At 57.2% G+C, this 14673-nt stretch overlaps 1 protein-coding gene across 17 annotated transcripts in view; it reads right to left on the bottom strand.

The window, feature by feature from the left end:
* Window positions 1–553: 553 nt before the first annotated feature.
* RGS3 (regulator of G protein signaling 3) overlaps window positions 554–14673 on the bottom strand; it is a 132323-nt gene continuing 118203 nt past the window's right edge. For 16 of the 17 annotated variants that reach the window (XM_070595113.1, XM_070595114.1, XM_070595112.1 and 13 more), the window contains 5 exons: window positions 7306–7370; window positions 3482–3583; window positions 3030–3091; window positions 2229–2395; window positions 554–1516 (listed from right to left, as the gene is read on the bottom strand). In XM_070595113.1, coding sequence (XP_070451214.1) covers window positions 1331–1516; window positions 2229–2395; window positions 3030–3091; window positions 3482–3583; window positions 7306–7370 — 582 coding nt within the window. In that variant the 3' untranslated portion in view covers window positions 554–1330. Of the gene's footprint in view, window positions 1517–2228; window positions 2396–3029; window positions 3092–3481; window positions 3584–3682; window positions 6881–7305; window positions 7371–14673 lie in introns of those variants that run through there. The other variant, XM_070595126.1, reaches the window with a different exon arrangement.

Below are 14673 nucleotides of genomic sequence, written 5' to 3'. Positions count from 1 at the left end.
AGCCCTACCCCTTGTCACCTGCTCAGCTCTTCCTTGTCCTGAAGCCCCCCTCAGGAGCCAGCCATCCCGGTGCCACCTGAAAGTTCCACTGGGATCTCAGGGTCTGGCGGGGCAGAGAAGTGGAGGAAGTTGCTGAAAGTCACACAGCCAGTGGGTGGCCAAGCCAGGACTCCAGCCTGGAGCCGGCAGAGGACAGCGATCCAGGGAACGGCCTTTGCAGCCAGTCAGCTTAGGCTGAACCCTGTCTCTGCCACTTGCCAGCTGTGTGACCTTGGACAAGTCACCTTACCAGCCTGTGCTTTACTGTCCTCACCTGTGAAATGGCGATAAGCCACCCCCGCTCCCAAGGCTGGAGGAGAGGATGAGATGACAGACGGGATGAGTGTGGCAGAACGCCTGGCATGGAGGAAGCTGTTATCATGGAGCATCTCTCACCAGTGTATGTGGCTCCAGGATGGCGAGAGGAGAGAAGACGTTAGATTGACAGTCCAGCTACCAACCCTCCCAGCCCGTGACCCCTGGAAGCCTCAAAAGCAGGAACACACAGCAAGGGTCAAGAGCAAGAAATAACACAGGTCTTTTATTTGCTCCAGAACGTGGCTGCTGTGTGGTCTGAGGGTGCCATGCATTCCCGGAGCCCCCGAGGGACACCTCGCTCAGGGGGGCTGGATTTCTGCACAAGATCAGACAGCAGCACCCACCTGGCCAGGCCTCATCAGTCCAGAAGGCCCAGCTGCCCACCAGGGGTGCCCAGGACCAGCAAATCCCCTGAAACTGGAAAGTGGTGTCCACCTTCTCTGCAAGGTGGCTTTTCACAAGGCGTTGGTTAAAATATTGCACTTGTAAATGAAGAAAATTGATGAGGCCAAGGTTTCCTATGACAGGACAACGTGCCAAGCATCCAACTACTGTTTAAATAAATAAAATTCAAGGCCGGGGTCTGAGCCGAGAGCCCGGGCAGCCCCTGTGGAGAGCCCCGGGCCCCGCGCCCCCGCCCTGTCCGCCAGTTCTGTACGGAACTCGGTCGATGCGAAGTCTGCACAGCAGGATGCAGCAGCTCCAGGTCCCGCTCAGCCAGGGCCCCTGCCCTGCCCGGGCCCTCGAGCCCCCTCGTACCGGGGCAGTGGGGACCCAACGGGGCCAGTCCTTCTACTCCTCCGGTGGCCTGGGCCTCTCTTGGTCCAGGCTTCTCATCCAAGTGTCCGTCTGTCCGTCCAGAGACGCAGCCTCTGGGGGCTCGCTTGCCCCCTCCGTCGCATGGGGGAGGGTGGCAGGTGGGGAGGTGGCCCAGCCCGCCTAGTGTGAACTCTGAGCTCTCTGCCGGCGGCCCCTAAAGGGGGGGACTCATCTTCTTCTGGTTAATGAGGTCCAGGTAGAGGTCAGAGCGGAGGAAGCGTGGGTACGAGTCCTTCTCCATGAGCCCGAAGATGCGCTTCTGTGCCAGATCGAAGCAGCCCCGCGTGACGCTCTGCAGGTTGTCCTTGGTGTGCTCCCGGGTGTACGAGTCCAGGTTGACCTGCGAGGCAGAGGGTGGTAGAGTCAGGGCCGCCTGCGGGGGGGGTGACCCTGGGGCCCGGGGGCCTGGAGTGGGACCTACACAGCCTCTCTGCCTCCAAGCCCCTCTGCTCCACATCTTACGGTTCAGAGTGCAGGCCCCAGGTCAGTGGATTTAAGTCCTGGCTCGGTCACTTACTGTAGAGGTGGTAGAGTTTACAGGGCCTGAAAACACCCCCTTCAGGGTCAGGCTGCACCAGCAGCGCCACGACAGTGTGGCCTTAAGTGCTCTGAGCCTCAGTCTCATCTACAGGCCAGGGATAGAGGACCTGCCTCAAAGAGTTGTGAAAACTAAGCACTGATCACCCATACTAAAAACACTTTGCACACAGTACCTGGCTCACAGTAAGCACTCAATAGATGTGAGCTACTATGATTGGCTCCCTGGGACCGTCTCCTCATTTTTAAAACGAAGATAATATTAAAACCTATTTTACAGGTTGTCATGAGAGTTAAATCCGAGAGTGCATACATAAAGCGCTTAGCATGTGCCTGGCACACGGCGCCTCAATGGTGGCTATTTTTGTTATCTACAGAATTCATTTCTTCCCGGGGCCCCAGCTTGCATCCTCTCCACCCCGGGCACTCTGCCCTCTCCACTTCCTGAGCTCTCCTTGAGGCTGCCCGGCACCCCGAATCGCTGAGAGGCCACTGGGCCTGGGGACGGGCCCCACCTCCTTGCACGCCTGGATCGCGATATACTCCGCAAAAATCTTCTTGGCCTTGGACGCCATCTTGGATTGTGACTTGACCTTCTTGAAGTCTTCACACGCCAGCCAGAATTCCAGGTTCTCCTCACTGAACTCAGTGCGAAGGAAGGCCTGGAACACTGCTAACCCATCTGTGAGGAGAAGCCCACACCCTGGGTTGAGAGGCAGAAGCAGCCATCCTGCCCTCCGGACCCCCACCTTCCACTCCTGAGGCCTTTCGGGTGGAGACGTGGGGAGCTTAGTACGATGGCCTGCTCCCGAGAGCCAGGAGCCCTGGGACGTGGCCTCACCCCTGCCATTGCCTCTTTGTGGGCCTTGGGCTGGTCTCTCCCCTGTCTGTGCCTCAGTTTCCTCATCTGTAAAGTGGGGATCACCAGCCCCGTCTCCTGGAGCCCTGAGGATCAGAGGGGATCCTGCCCGTGACCTGGTGGGCACATCTGGCCCAGGGTAAGTAAGCTCTCAGTACATGGAAATGTTTACTGTTATTCTGGGAATATAGGTCTGAGCACACAGGTCCCAACGGCCTCTAGCAGACAGTGCCAGCTCCCATGGACAGGGAGGGGCTGGCAGAAGCTGGCTCCAAGGCCGGACCAAGGGCCTCAGCCAGGCTCAGCCTCTCCCCACAGCAGGGACACCTGACTGGGCCCAGGAAGGAGGGGAAAGTGACCTCTCCAGGACCAGTCACACTCTCTGGGTCTGGGAGAGGAGGGCAGGAGAGGGCAGGGAGAGACACGGGAGGGGACAGGCTGGCTGGCCTCTACTCACATTTATGAAGCAGCAGCTTCTCCAGGGACTCACCCCACTTGAGGGCTTCCTCCGAGGTGGGCCTGAGGGGCAAAGGAAGGAGCACAGGGGGTTACCGTGTGGCCTGGGGGAGTCTGGTGGCTGGGTCTGGGGGACCTCTGTTAGCTGCCCTTGGGCCAGGCAGTGGCCAAGCCGAGTTGGGGAGCCCAGCAGAGGGCCCAGGCCTCTTCTTGGGGCTGACATCCCTTCAGCCCCCACCTCCGCCCCTGCCCAGCCGTCCTTCCTAGGGCAGCTCTTCCCCACCGGGGCTGCTGCTCGCCAGGTACCAGACTCCCACGACCACAAGAGCCTCCATCCAACCCAGAGCTGGATCTGGCCGACAAAACCCCCTCCCCCTATCCCCACTGCCAGCCCTGCTCCCCTGGGGACCAGTGAGTGCCTGAGGGGGTCCCGGGGTACCCGACAGGACCTACTTGAATGACTTCATCACTTTGTCTGCCTTGCCAGCTGGCTGGGCCCCAGGGGACTCGTTCCGCCGCCTGAAGATGCCCAGCTTGTTCTTCATGTCCTTGGCTCTGGGGGCAGAAGCAGAGAAGGGGGTCGGTCAGCCTGGCACACTCGGCGCCCGCAAATTCAGGGTCGGGAGGGTGTGGGCTGGAGCAAGGGGCACCTACTCCTTCATCGTATGCCGCCTCTGTAGGTTCCCGTTGCGTGTGAGGTACATGCCTCGGAGCATCTCTGTAGGGCCCCCCACCTTGGGGCCCCCGGACGGTCTGCAGGGAGCACCCCGGGCTCCTGTCCCCGACCCCACGTCCCGGGCGGCGGGCAGCAATGGTGCAGGGCTGCAGCCGTGCAGCTCGCTGGAATCTCAGCCGGATGACTGGACTCCCAGGCACAGGCCGGACTGGGACTCAGACGGGAGGAGCCAGGAAATGGGAGGGACCAGGATGAGGAGCAGAGAAAAAAAATATCCCTCCCGGCCAACCCTGAGAGGGAGCCCGTGAAAGGGGCATGTGTCTGCACGGGGCAGCCTCTGGGGCCCGCCCAGGCAGGAAGCCAGACCCAGTTATTTGTGACCGGCCTCCTCGTTACCATGGCAACGCCCGGGAAGGAGGAGAAAACAAGTCAGCAAGTCAGCAAATTGCTGGGAGCGAAGGACGCTCTGCCCACCAGGGTGGCAGGACTGGCTATTTTTAGCCGAGAACCATTTTTAGCCTCAGCATCACTCCCCCTGCCCCAGGCACATTTCAGCACTAGGCGAAGCTGCTGGTGAGAAAGGGGTTAAGTTTCTCATGCTCATATTTGCCCCCAGCCTTGTACTGAGACCCCCTACACTGGGCACCTCCCTCCTGGAGATCAGCTCCTGCCAGCTGGCCCCTCAATCACTGGCTTTGGATACATCCATCCATGAATATGCAGGAGTCCCAAAAGTCTTAGTACCGTCTGAAGCTTGAATAACTTCAGAAGTACTAATCCTATAAACTTTCAGAAACAACATTTGAAAATTTAATTAATTTTTTATGCACATTTAGTTTTGTGATTTTTGAATAATAATTTTTTTTTTTTGAGGAAGATTAGCCCTGAGCTAACATCTGCCGCCAATCCTCCTCTTTCTGCTGAGGAAGACTGGCCCTGAGCTAACATCCATGCCCATCTTCCTCTACTGCATATGTGGGACGCCTACCACAGCATGGCTTTGCCAAGCAGTGCCATGTCCATACCCGGGATCCGAACCGGCGAACCCCAGGCCACCGAAGTGGAAGGTGCGAACTTAACTGCTGTGCCGCCGGGCCAGCCCCTTGAATAATAAATTATTTAAATTTTTGATCTCTGTTCTTCCGATTAAAGATGAAAAATACTGAGACTAGAAGCGAACATTAAAAATGTATTATTAAAAATCACAAAGCTATGTAAGTGTAAAAGAAATTTAAGTAATTCAACTTTCAAATGCATTTTGTAAGTCTGCAGCATTTATACTTCTGAAGGTATTCAAGCTTCAAACAGCACTAAGACCTACGGGACATGCTGTGTAATTAAGGAAAGTGGTACCCGGGGGAGGTTAAGAGCCTCGGCACTGGAGCCAGACAGGCACGGGTTCGAATCCCAGCTCCAGCAGTTACTGCTGTGTGCCCTTTGGCAAGTTCCCTAACCTCTCTGAACACCAAGTTTTCTCATCTGTCAAACAGGGATGATAATAGTGCCTACCATCTGCTGGGGTCGTTGTCAATGCACATAAAGCTTCAGCACAGTGCCTGGGGCTTAGGAGCTGAGGCCCACCTGTGTCCTGAGGGTCTGGGGCAGCTGCCCAGGAATGGGGACCCTGTTCCAGCAGGTTCCAAGCCAATGAGATAAGGCCAAGGACGCAGGGATCTATGGCCCTCCGGGTGAGGATGAGGGCCCTCAGAAAGCCCTGGGTAGGCTGGGAGCGAGAGCACAGGGCTCCCTTGGGGCAACGTGCTCTGAGAACCCCTGCTCTGGGCCCACCGTGCAGGTGAGGACACAGAAGCCCGGGGAGCGGGAGGGGCTGGCCCAAGGCCCACCCTGCAGGCTGCTCCAAGCCCCCACTGTGTTTCTCTGTGGCCGGAGGCTCCTCTCCCCCCACAGGCACAGCTGGGCAGACTCACAGCTGCAGGGCACAGCTGGAGAGCTCCTTGGAAGTCCCTGATTACCACATGGGCAACTCCAGAAAGGACGGCAGAGGTCAGAGGGGTTCCATGGGTCCCCCTGGGGCCCAGAGGGCAGAACAGGGACCCACAAGAGGAAGCTCAAGGAGCACTGCCTCCAATCAGAGCCGTGAGATGGAAGGAGTGGCCTCCGGGGACGGGCCACCTCACTACGGGCTCAGAGGCCACTGAGCAGGGGTGCTGTGGGCCTCCCGCAGAAAGCTGTGCACCCAGCTTAAAAGTAACAGGCTCTGAAGAAAAAAATATGTATTTATATTTATATATCTTTAGAGCCAGCATGCCAGGTTTCAGATCTCAGCTGCACCACTCACTAGCTATGTGACCTTGGACAAGTAACTTAACTTCTTTCTGCCTCAGTTTACTCTTTGTAAAACAGGATAAATAAGAAAAAAGGAAAAGTAAAATAAAATAATGGTAAAGATGAAATGAGATAATGTATGTCATGCACACACGACAGTGCCCAGCACACAAATATTAGTCATGTTTAGCATTATCCCAGATTCTGAGGCCTCCACTAAGCTTTCTAGAAGGTGAGCTTCTGGCATCCAAAAGGCCACGCCCACTGCGAGAGGAGGCTGGAGTCCCGGGACCACGGCAGCCCCAGGACCCTGGATGCCCGCCCTCCACTCCCCTCTACCACGCCACCCCTGGGAGCACCGCCCCAGCAGCTCTGGCGCTGCCTGGCCCAGATGGTCGGTGCAAAGGACTGTTTTTGTGCCTTTCACCTTCCCCAGAAAGTGCGATTGCTCCCGGCTGCGGACTGAGAGATGCTGCGGGAAATCGGAGAGGGCCGGGGAGCTGGGGGGAGAGAGTTTCTAGGGTAGTGGGCCCCAGCCAAGGCTGCGGGAGGCATCTGGGAAGGCCTCCTGCCCTCCTCCCCCCAGGCCAGTTCCTGCATTACGGTGGCACCACAGGCCCTGGAGGGGAGGGGCTTCTCTCCAGGGACCTCTGTGTGCACCACTGCCCCCTCTCAGAACCTCCCTGCAGTCTCCAGGGCCTCAGGCCGGGGGTACAAGGAGACCTGGAGAACTCTCCCACTCACCCTATTAGCTGGCATCTCTAACAAACCTCCGAAGGGAAAGCGTAAGGGGCGCAGAGCGCGGCCAGAAGGGCTGGGGAGCGGGGATCCGCTGTCTGGGCCAGCAGCGCCCCCTCCTGGCGACGCCCGGCACTGCTAGCACTCAAGAGCTTGAGAGGAGAAAGGGGAACCCCGAGAACAGTCATTCGTCCAGCGCTTCCTCAGAGGGAGCAAAGAACTTGCCAGGTCACTCCGCCAGGGCTTGGCTCAGAGCTGGGCCGCGGCCAGGGTACCCTGGCTGGTTGCCTCTGCTTGGTTCCCCGTGGCTTGCAGGTCCTGAGTCAGCACCTTGCCTGGCTCTGTTGATGCTGAGGGCAGTGCTGGCTGCTCAGGACCCTGGTGACCCCACCCTGGGACCACTGCTAAGCCCTGAGTTTCTGTGGTTCGTGGGTGTCTGTCTGGGGCAGGACTGGGGGCAGCCCTTCTCCCCACCTGCACCCCTGGAGGAGAAACAAGCCCGAGGGCAGAGGAGGAAGACGGGTGCAAGGAGCCGCCCCAAGGGGAAGGTTGAAGGCTGTGGATCTTTCCAACGTACAGGTTTTTGCCTTTTCTCTTCCGGGCAGCTTCGTCATCGTCCCCAGCTGTGTCAGGCCCACTCATCTGCGGAGAAAAGACAGACACGTGGCAGTCTCGGCCTCAGGGGCTGCTGTCTGAGCAAAGAGAGGCTCAGGGATCCAACAGCTCCTGCAAACCAGCCCACCCCACCCCCTCGAAGCCCCCACCCATCACAGGACAGGTGAGGGAGGGAAGCTGATACTGGGCACAGTATGGAATGCAACGGGCCTGGCAGAGCCTCCAGCCAAAGGGCTCTCCTCCTGGGGCACCTAAGTCCCCATCTTTCAAGGGGAGAAGCCAGAGACCCAGCACTGATGACAGAGGCATCACTGCAGGCAGTAGGGCAGGCTGGGGAGCAGGGCTCCAGGCAGGGTTCTGCTGTGTGACCCGGCCTATCACTGTCCCTCTGGAGCCTCTATTTCTTAATTTCAAAATCGAGATCATAATGACTAACCCAGGATGCTGAGGTTTGAAGGAGACCCGAAATCAGTCAGCAGTGAGTAAAGTGAATTATTACACAGGCCTGAGAGTACCTCTCTTGCTTTAAAGCTTTCCATGGCTCCCTAGTGCCCTCAGGACAACGTTCAAACTCCAGAACATGATGTACAGGGTCTACCATCTCAGGATCTGGGCAGAAAGTTCCACTTTAACATCGGTTACAATGCCTTCAGTTATGTCTCCAGCTTGACCCCTGCTCCAGGACCTCCTCCACCCCACCTCCAACCACACGGAACATCTTCCCTGCCCTGCCCCTCACCACGGGCCTTCGCGTGTGCTATTCCTTCCACAGGGGATGCTTTTGTGACTCTCGCACCTCCCTCTCCTCCTGAGACTCAGCCTCAGGACAGACCCAGACCTCGGGTAAGCCACTGAAATGCCTTTTCACCCGGGAAGCACTCCCTGCCCACAGACCAAGGTTGGGCCCCCTTCACCCCTTTTGAGGTCCCCACCACATCCGAAATGGCCTGTTCCAAATCAGTCTCCTCTGCTTGACGGTGAGTTCTCAAGAGCACGGCCTCTGTGAGTCCGGGTCACCTTCAGGGGCCCTGGCTCACATTAGGAGTTCAATAAGAATGTGTCGAATGAATGAACAGATCAAGAGAGAGGGAGAGCAGCCTGGGAAAGATGAGTGTTGGGGCCGTTGCTGCTTGACAGAAGGCCTGCAAGTGCTCCACTGCAGCCCCCGGATCCCACCCCGCCCACCCCCATCCCCTCGCCTTTGCCTGTGCTGCGCCCCTTCCAGGAACCCCTCTCCTCTTCGCCCAGTCAGCCACTCCTCCAGACCACTCCAGACTCCCACCATCTCTAGTGGGCTGCCTCTGTCTCCCTTGCCCTCCCTGTGTTTGTCTGTCTTCTTCCAGGGGAAACCCAGGGCCCCCAAAAAGTGCCAACCCAGTGCAGAAGCCTACAAAATGCTCTAAGACGGCAGAGGAGCTAGAGCACAGAGGGGGCTGGGTGTGGACACTATGTCCCAAGACAAGACAGAAGGTGTGGATCTCAGCTCTGACTCCTCAGGAGCCCCACTCTGGGCCTCAGTTTCCTCATTTGCATAATAAAGAAGACAGGCTAAGCCTTAAAATACAGTGTTCTTAATTCTGGAAAGAAAAGGGGCCTTATTCCAGAGAGAGCCAGCAGGGGGAGCTCTAGCTGCAGTGGAGCACTCACCTGTGGGTGGGTGGATGGATGGATGGATGGATGGATGGATGGATGGATGGATGGATGGATGGGTGGATGGATGGATGGATGGATGGAAGGACGGATGGATGGATGAATGGACGGATGGACGGATGGATGAGTTATAGCTTCATTTACGGAGTCTGCACTATAGGCCAGACCCTGAAATGGGCATTATCCAGAAACTCTCTCATTAATCTTCACGGCTAGTCCATATAGTAAATGGAAAGAAGTTGTCACTTGCCCCAGGATACCCAGCATGTATGTGACAGCTGGAATCTCTGTCTGTCTGAATTCAAGGCCTGTGCTTCTCCACTAGAGGATGCTGCCACTCAAATGCAAGGACAGGGCACATTTTGAATGTTTTCAGTGAAAGACTCGGGAAATGCCGCTTCCTTCCTGAGCACGCTGCCCCACCAGAGTTGTAAACGTGTGTGTACGTGCGCGCACAGGCACACACCCATCTACGGTGTGTGATCCCAGAGCCAGGGTTTGCAGCCAGGCCTGGGATGGATCCTGCTTTCACTGACTTTGGAGACCTTTCCAAGCCTCTCAGCTGCAGCTTCTGCCACTCTGATATAGGCATGGTGACAGCCACCCGCCTGGCTTTGGAAGAGTCACCAGGATAAAAGTGTGGCCCCTGTGGCCCAATCCTGGCACACGGAACACTCTTTGTCACCAGGGGCTGCCAGTGCTTACTGCTCAGTGAGTGTTACTGCTGTCACCCCGTTACACACACAGCCTGCGGTCACAGTGGTCTGGCTAGGCAGTGCCCAAGGCCCCCACCCGTGGGAAAGGGCCGTGGCGCTGGGCTTCCTCCCATTCTAACCTCAGCTTCCGCACTTTATCAATCCCACACAATGGGCCTGGGGACCACTCCCGCCCCGCCGCCACCCCTCTAGCCTCTGCACTGCTGGGAAATGGGCTCTTCCTTCCACTGCGGGGAGGGGGTCATCTTCGGAAGGGCCCGGCCCACGCCAGTCAGCCTGACAGAGTAGAGGGGCCAGGCAGCTCTGGCCCTGGAGGAGTCAGGCCCCAGAGCAGCCAGGGACACCCAGGCACCAAAGGGGCTTGCGGGCCAGAAAGAGAAGAAACTAAGACAGAAAGTCGGGGTTCGATTCCCAGCCCCTAAGCAGCCCCCGAGGCTCCTGTCTCCAGGAGCAGCAGCAAGGCCTGCCCAGGGCCCGGAACGCAAAGGGACTCTGCTTCCTGCTGTTCCCTGCACATGTGACCCTCCCTGCTGACAGGCAAGGGGTGGGTGAGCCCAGAAGCACCCAGGCCTCCCTTCACTCCAGGCAGGAACCCTGGGCCTGCCCAGCCCCTACTCAGCCACCTCCAGGGATGGGGGCTCACCGCCTCTTGGAATAATAATTATAATCCTTATTGTAATTATAACTATAATAATAGTCACGGTAAAGTGTAGATCCTAAGCTGCCTGGATTTGAATCCTAGCTCAGTCACTTATGGGCTAATTGACCCAAGCCAAGTTACCTCCCCTCTCTGTGCCTCAGTTTCTTTGTTTGTAAAATCAGGACAATGACTGGACCTACCTAATGAGTTAACACAGGCAAAGCGCTCAGCCTGGTGCGGGGCGTGCTGAGTGACCATTAGCCTCTGTGGTTACTGCTCTGATTCAGTGAGCTGTCCGTGCCCCCGGCACCGGCCTCAAGGGCCTTAACACACTTTATCCAACCCAGTCTTCCCAATAATTCTGAAAGCGATCTGCTGTCGCTTCCTCCAGTTTATAGCTGAGGAAACTGAGGCCCAGAGCAGGTCAGTGACTTGCCTGGGCTCTCCCAGCTGGCAAGCAGCACAGCGTTTCAGGTCTGGCTCCAGAGCCCACCCAGGATGGAGGCCTCTCCTGGGAGCAGGGCCTCACCTGGCTCCCCGCAGTGGTCCTGACCTGACTCCGGGGCCACCTGGCCGTGCCCAGCTGCTCTCTCTGACCCAACTCCCCCTGGCAGGCTCCATGGAACCTTGTGGAAACACTGGATCTGAACTCTACACTTATTTGTTTAGACATAGGAAATAATCCTTCTTGAGGCTGTTTTTTAAATAGGAGGCTGGAAGGCGTTCTCACATCTTGGAGCTAGAAAGCATCTTAGGGGTCCTCTTGTCTGACGTCCGGCCTGGGAGGGCAGTTCAATGCTGCAGGGCTGGCACCCTCCGCGGACAGCCTCTGCCCAAGCCAGTCCCAGCAGGAGGAGGGAGAAGGAAGCCCAGCCAGGGAGGGACCCCAGCCTCTGGTGTCCTCACAGCCAAAGAATGACCCGTGACCCTGGGCCAAGCCGGGCCAGGCTGGGGTGGGATTCAGCGGCTGCGTCCTGGGCCCAGATGCTCTGGGGGCTTCCAGGCTCCCCAGGAAAAAGGCAGACACAGGCCTGTGGCTCTGCCCTGCAGGCCTCCTGGAACAGCCGGCAAGGCAGGGGTCTGGCAGCAGGGGGCACTGTGAGACAATTAACTCAGCACAAGGCGCCGGACCCCGAGGACGACCTGCAGGATAACCTTGGGGGACTCTCCTCTCTGGACCTCAGGCGGCCCATCTATAAGATGCCCATGGCCCAGCAGACCATCTGTCAGGTCTGTCTGGTTCAGACATTCCTACTCACAACAGAAATTGCTCATGCACGAGAGGGCAGGATGACAGGTGGGGGAGGGGCAACGTAGGGACTGCTGCCTCTGTAACCAGCAGCATGCGCTCCAGGCAGCCTCAGCTTAGCCACACAGCAGCATGATGACAAGCCCAAGGCCATGCCAGGCCTGTCTGGCTCTCCTGGGTCTCACGTCACCAGAGGATTAGTGCCATGGGCACAGAGCTTTCTACATGCTGCAGTCTCCATGAAGACGGAGCACTCCCATTTCATAAGAGAAAATCGAAGCTCAGAAAAGACATAACTTGGCCAGGGTCTCAGGACTGGGAAGGAGGAGGCAGGGCTGAGACTTGATCCTGGGTCCTAATCCACAACCTGAAGATTTCACCCCGCTCCCCTGTACCTCCTGCCTGGAAACAGTGGCATCAGCTGACCCTCCCAGGAACCTGACTCTTCCAGCCAGGAAGACGGGAAGTCATGGGGGGACCCACTGCCTCTCCCTGGGGAGAGGCTGCCAGCCCCCCAACTCCTGCTCCCCACCAGGAGGTGCACAGGATCTGGGGTGGAGCCAGAGAGGACTGGACAAGGGTGAGCCCACTGTCCAGCTCCATCATTACTCGCCATGTGGCCTGCCTGGGACAGAACACGTCTCCCTGGGCCCCAGGCTCCCCACCATAAGACAAGTACCACTGGCCCACCCTGCAGCAGTGTTGTGAAGCTAGAAAAGGGACTGGAGACACTTTGTGATGTTGGGATAACTGTTACTACTCTTGCTACTGCTCTCTTTCTTCTCCTCCTCCTCCCATTTACGGAGTACCCACCAGGTGCCGAGCACCAGGCACTGCCCTAAACGCTTCACCGAAGTCGGAATATTTCATCTTCCCAGCAACCCTATGAAGGAGGTATTATTACCACACCCATTTCACTAATGAGGAAACTGAGACTCAGAGAGGGGCAGGGACTTGCCCAAGGCCCAGTGCCAGTGAGGGATGGAGTGAGACCAGGGCGCTTGTCCAATCCGGGCCTCGCTGCCCCTTGACGAGGACAGGTTCCTTACGGAAGCCAGCTGGCGGGAGGGAGCAGGATCCGAATGATAATGAAGGACTGGAGGCCTGGTAAGTGGACGCCACACGGAAGGATAGCCACCACGGGGCTGGGGCAGCCTCTGAGGCTCCTGCCAGCTCAGTCACTCAGGCCCAAGAAAGGAAGGGACAGACCAAAGGAGGAGAGGGGAGGGGAGGATGGCAGCGGGAACCTTGGGCACCCAAAGGAGGAAGCTGAGACAGGAGAGGGCTGGTCCAGGCCTGCTGGACTCCAGGCGGAAGTTATCCGTCTCAAATAGGAGCTGAGATCCACTGACCTGGGGAATGAGACTCGTACACGTGAACGTGTATGAATTCATCTGTATGCAATACATGTACTGGAGCAGGGGGGAGGGGACAGAACGTGGACAGGTCTGCGGGGGTGGTCAGGAGTGGGAGGCTCAAGGCAGGCGATGGGCCCTTGGACCTCAGCGCCCTCCAGAGAGGAGTGGCCAGGCCTGCCTGAGTGAGCCTGAGGCCTCAGCCCCGTGGGACACAGTTCTGGACCCTCTCCTGAAGAAGCTGCATCAGGCAATGGCCTAAGATGGTGACAGTCAACCTACCGGGAGCATCACCATCTCTGGGGGCTTGTTTAAATGCAGCGTCTGGGCACCACCCCCTGGAAATTCAGATGCCATGAGCCCGAGGTTTGGGACTTAGAAATCTACATATTAATAACCTCCTCCTGGTGATTTCAGAGCACGTCAAAGTCTGAGAACCTCACGTGTTTACAGATGAGGAAACAGACCCAGTCCTGGTTCCTTTGGGACTTACTTCCAATTTCTGGCCCACAGTTGAAGGCCCTCTTCTGGAGGGCTCCAGCCTGCCCTTCCAGCCCAACCACCTTTCAGCAGAAGGTGTCCTCCCAAGTACCAAGCCTGCCTCATTGCTATGGCTGAGAAGCTAAGAAAGCTTCTGAGGCCACGTCCCAACGTGGTGGGGAAGTGTGCTGGAATCCATTAGTCATGTCTGCCATGGGCGTGGAGGGAGAAACGGCAGCACGCGTGCCATGTGTCTGCTACACCTGCCCTGTAGGAACCCCCTGCTCCAGCCAAACTGGCCTCTACAGACAGTTCTGTCCAGGTCATGTTCTCTTTCACAGAATGCTTGCCTCGTCCTCTCTGTTCATTCCAAATCTGCTCAACTTCCAGGCCAAACTGAGGGGCATCTTTCTCCTGAAGCCTTTTCTGCTGGCCCTGGGCCCTGGGGTCTCTTCTTCCTGAACGCCCAGATCTCTGAGGGATAGCTGTTCTCCCCACGACAGTCATCACAACACGCTGCCCTGCACAGGCTGTTAGCACTTTAACAGAACTCGCCTCGTGCCTGCACCAGTACCATCAGAGACCAGGCTCTTCCAGGACATCCCCAGCCACCTGGGACACAAGTGCTATGAATCTCTGCTTTTCAGAGAAGAACTCTAAGGTTCAGAGGAGCTGAGTGACTCACCCAAGGCCACACAGTAAATAATGGACAGAGCCCAGACTCAAGCGGGCTGATGGGCTACAAGGCCATGGCGCAATCTTTCCACCTTGCCAGCCCACACAGACAACTCATTCCACACGGGCTGACATCAGCCTCACGCATCACCGTGGCCCCTGCTGTGGCACAGAGCACGGGGCCTGGCACCCAGCAGGAAATCAACAAACGCTTATTCATCTGTTTATAAATATTTACAAGAAGCAAATAGCACTGTGGCTAAGCGCTCCAGCCCTGGAGCCAGAATCTAATTCGGGTTCAGACATTTATAAACTGTGCAATCTGGTGCAAGTGCGAGAACCCCTTCTGTGCCTCAGTTTCCTCATCTGTAACCGGGGCACAGTATGGTGTCCACTTCAAAGGGCTGCTGTGAGAATTAATCAGTTGATGTAAATTGCTTCGAACAAGGCCAGCCCAGAGTGCATGTGTGCTGTCATCGTGGCTGGCTGATGAACTTCTAATCTGGCCAGGCCTGGACCAAGTCTAAATTGTAACTTTTTCTCCAGCTACTATCTCGGATCTTTT

The sequence above is a fragment of the Equus przewalskii genome, chromosome 26, assembly GCF_037783145.1.
Source record: "Equus przewalskii isolate Varuska chromosome 26, EquPr2, whole genome shotgun sequence".
NCBI classification, from domain to species: Eukaryota; Metazoa; Chordata; class Mammalia; order Perissodactyla; family Equidae; genus Equus; species Equus przewalskii.
The sequence above is the reverse complement of the archived record's forward strand: the minus strand, read 5'-3'. Positions and strand labels throughout refer to the sequence as shown.